Source organism: Fragaria vesca, linkage group LG1 (genome assembly GCF_000184155.1).
Source record: "Fragaria vesca subsp. vesca linkage group LG1, FraVesHawaii_1.0, whole genome shotgun sequence".
Taxonomy (NCBI): Eukaryota; Viridiplantae; Streptophyta; class Magnoliopsida; order Rosales; family Rosaceae; genus Fragaria; species Fragaria vesca.
Window position 1 is genome coordinate 20,208,891 of NC_020491.1, and position 4,138 is coordinate 20,213,028.

A 4,138-nucleotide genomic window follows, 5' to 3' on the forward strand; every position below is an offset into this window, starting at 1 on the left:
TTCGACGAAAGTTCAATGGAATTTTGAAAAATCATCAAAAATAGCTCAAGAGCCCAAAAAATTCACCAAAAAATGTGACGAACTCATAGTGACCTCTACTTTCTATTTCTAGGACGAAAAATACATTTTGAGAAATTTCAAAAATCAACATGTTACAATACCAAAACAAGAAACATGAAGCAAATGAGTCAAAAAGAGAATAGAGAGGATGCTCTGACTTTCATGGAGCATTTTAGGTTTTCAAAACATAACTTTTCCAGCAACGGCGGTGCACCATTTGCTTCCCCAACCAACCAATGGCCGGGTATTGGCGATGGTGTTTCAGAGAGAAGAAATCTTCTCACAAGATGACATCGAGACCCAGACCAATCTAGTGCCCCAGCCGTGGCCTGTCGTTAGGGTTGGGAGCGATTTTAAGGAAACTAAACCGGTGTATGGGACATCGATGATGGTGGCCGGCAATATTGATGTTGAATCGATGGTTCTCGACGCCGTCTGAAATATGACAATTCTGTTTCTGTCTTAGCTGGATTCAGATCGGGATGTTGTGACCCGATCTCTGCTCAATTTATCTGCCTCCAAATGTTAGGATCGATCTTGGATCGAGACTTAGATACCTGGACCTGTGGCAGAACTCAGGCCGGGAGAGTTAACTTTGATGATGATGTTGTTGTCGTCCAAGGCGTTGGGGGTGAAGCTGCCTGAGTCACTAGCAATGTCGGTGAAGACCGTCGACAAGGAACACGGCAAATCTTGTAGGGTTGAAGACTGGGATTGGGTTCTTTGGCCTAATATAAGTCTAGCCTCAAGCCCAAAACATGTCAGATTTGGCAATGGGCCACTAGGCCTGATTTCAAAGCACCAAAACAGGTATTCAAAGACTCAAGAGAGGATGTTTTGAGCATGCTTCGCTCTGGCACTCCCCCAAGCCCTGATCCAAAGGGCAAAAATAAAGTGTAGCCGGTGTCTGTGCGGTTTGGAGTTTGGCAGACTGTGCGAATTAGCTGCATCTACATGGTTATATACTGCTTGGAGTACCGCAATTGAGCGCCTTGGTTCCAGTCTCAATGTTTCTCTGGTATCTTTTTGTATCTAGTTTTATTCTCTGCTAAGCTCATAAATAAGTGAGCTAAATGTCTAATGTTAATGACATTATTGCGATCCATGTGATCATTGTACTCTCGTCATTCTTCCTTTCGATTATATATATGATGATTATTTTCAAGAAAAAAAAACATGAAGCAATACACGAATGAATTACTAGTTATCACTTTCTTCATTTGTACATATATAATTAATATTTGTATGGGTTTAATTAGGAGATGTATAAAATAAAGTTTTTGTTTCTTTTAAAGATGAACATCAATCTTCAACGTGCAAGAAAAAATACACAGAATTTTGAGTTAGCTAATACAAAACTGTGACACACCTTCTCTATATTTTGTTTAGGACCTCCCCGGACTCCAAATCTTATTAGTTCCGCCACTGCTCTGAGAGATATTGCTTAACTAATTTGAAGAATGGTTTGTTGGGATGCTTTACTACATGTCTGCATGTTAACAAATAGCAAAGTTCTCTTAATTTGTTAGAATGCTTAAACTGTTAATTTCTATTAATTAGTCTAAACGCTGTTAATTAGCTTAATTAAGTGCATGATTAAGCTGTTAGTGGCCTACAGCTGGCTCACACGTGTTTCTCGTTTCAACTGTACGTAGTATAAATAGCTCACTGTATTTGTAAAACGTTGAGTTAGTTTGTGCATTTCTTCACTAGATACATACATATGTGAAAGATATGATGTGATCAACGGAAGTTGAACGGAGTTTGTTATTGGACAAAATCGACATCAAATGTGATCAACTGTTTACTGTTCTTCTCAAAAAAAAAAAAAAAAAAAAAAAAACTAGTTTACTGTTATATTCGTACGAATGTTTAATGAAAATCTTTAGAAACATCAAGGTCAGCTAATTCTTATATATTGAGCAGCTGCCTATAGTTATTAGCTTTAATTTATTCACTCAATTGATTTGATCATCATTTGGACTTCCAAAAGCTAGTGATCACTGCTGACGGAATTATTCCCTCATGAGGTGCTCCGTCTTTCTGACGGAATTAGGGTTCAGGGCTTAATCACATTACTCTACACTGCTGCAAATATTGTGTGCCTGGAAACAACGAAGAAATCACCGATCGACAAAATAATTGAGTCGGATTTGGGTCATATACGAGTTATATTTAATTAACCAGAGCTTAAAATATAAAGATTTTGGAAGATTATGAGGAGGACAATCTATTAAAAAATCTTATCAGTAGCCTGTACTTAATTCATGCTTTGCAACTGGGTTTTCTTCACTACATTACCAGAAGAAGAAAGTCTAAAACAAGAAATTCATGGAGTCCGTCACCGTCCGTCCAACCATTCCCAGCAACAAAGATTGTAAGCTTCACATAGGCATGTTTCCATGGCTAGCCTTTGGTCACATGATCCCATACCTCGAACTGGCCAAGCTGATCGCCAGGAAAGGCCACCAAATCTCATTCATTTCCACCCCAAGAAACATCGACCGCCTCCCACCTCTCCCTCCAAAACTCTCCACACTAATCACCTTTGTGAAGCTTCCTTTACCTGAGAACCCGAACCTTCCAGAAGGTGCCGAGGCCACCTCCGACTTACCGGAAGACCAGGTCGAGCATCTTAAGATAGCCTACGATTCTCTCAAGGAACCGATTACCCAATTCCTCAAATCTTCAAACCTGGATTGGCTTCTCTACGATTTTGCGCCTTATTGGCTACCCGAAATAACCCGAAATCTTGAAATCCCTACCGCATTTTTCAGTATTTTTCTCGCTTCATGCAGCGTTTTCCTCGGGCCCACCTCGCCGGAAGTACCTTCTGACTATCGTAAGTTGCCAGAGGATTACCTTGTCTCTCCCAAATGGGTCCCTTTCCGAGCCACTGTGGCGTTGCGGCTATTCGAGGTTCTTCGGCTCTATAAACGAATAACCGGGGATGAAACCAACGTTTCAGACGTATATCGTTTCAAAGAGACGACGCGAGGCTGCGACGTCATTGCTGTGAGGAGCTGCGTGGAGTTCGAGCCGGGGTGGTTGAGCCTTCTAGGAGTTATACATGGAAAACCGGTCATACCTGTTGGTCTGCTTTCGACTACACCTAACGACGATGAGAATGATTCGTGGTGGTCAATAAAGGACTGGTTAGACAAGCAGAGCAAAAACACGGTGGTGTATGTGGCTTTTGGAACGGAGGCGATGCCGAGTCAAGAAGAAGTGACGGAGATAGCGCTAGGTTTGGAGAAGTCCGGTTTGCCATTCTTTTGGGTGTTGAGAACCAAACACGGCGAGGAAGCGGTAAAGTTGCCGGAGGGTTTTGAAGAGAGAAATGAAGGGCGGGGAGTGGTGTACAGGAGCTGGGTCCCTCAGCTGAAGATATTGGCGCACGACTCGTTCGGCGTGTTTCTGAGTCACGCTGGTTGGAGTTCGGTGGTGGAGGCTTTGACTTTTGCAAGGCCGTTGGTGTTGCTGCCCATGTTGAATGACCAGGGATTGAATGCGAGGCTTTTTGGGGAGAAGAAGGTCGGGTATGAGTTGCCGAGGGACAATGAAACGGGGTCGTTTACGAGTGAGGCGGTGGCGGAGTCGTTGAGGATGGTGATAGAGAAGGAGGAGGGGAGGGTTTACAGGGACAAGGCCAAGGAATTGAAGCCGTTGTTTGGAGACAGGGAGAGGCAGAATGTGTACGTGGACAAGTTCTTGGAGTACCTCACGATCCACAAACGATTTCATTCTTCGTGAAGGGACCTGTTTGCATGGTTTTTATCATCGGTGATACCCTGAATCGGTGATATGTGTGGTCTTTGATTGATCGATTTCGCTTTCGATCACTTCAAAAAATTTTTGTTCCTCAAAATATCGATTTAGCTCTTTATTTAAATTTTACGATCTTGCATGTTTGTGATAGTTATAATTTTGAATACATTGTGCGTTACTTCTATTTTTTTTTTTTTTTTTCAAGCATTTCACATCACTTGAAAATAGAGATAAATGCACTAATCAGATATTGTGCATTACACTGTAATGCTGAACGCATAAATTATGTGGGTGTGTGGGAAATGCAGTA

General features: G+C 42.0%; 1 protein-coding gene across 1 annotated transcript; it reads left to right on the plus strand.

Moving 5' to 3' along the window:
• The first annotated feature begins 2,391 nt into the window (after positions 1-2,391).
• Positions 2,392-3,813, plus strand: LOC101314324 (UDP-glycosyltransferase 91A1-like). Its single transcript, XM_004289491.1, has one exon. The coding sequence runs from the start codon at positions 2,392-2,394 to the stop codon at positions 3,811-3,813; it is 1,422 nt and encodes a 473-aa protein (XP_004289539.1).
• The last annotated feature ends 325 nt before the right edge of the window (positions 3,814-4,138 follow it).

Excerpts from the sequence above, each read along its gene's own strand:
- LOC101314324 (XM_004289491.1), top strand. The coding sequence starts at position 2,392 with ATGGAGTCCGTCACCGTCCGTCCAACCATTCCCAGCAACAAAGATTGT.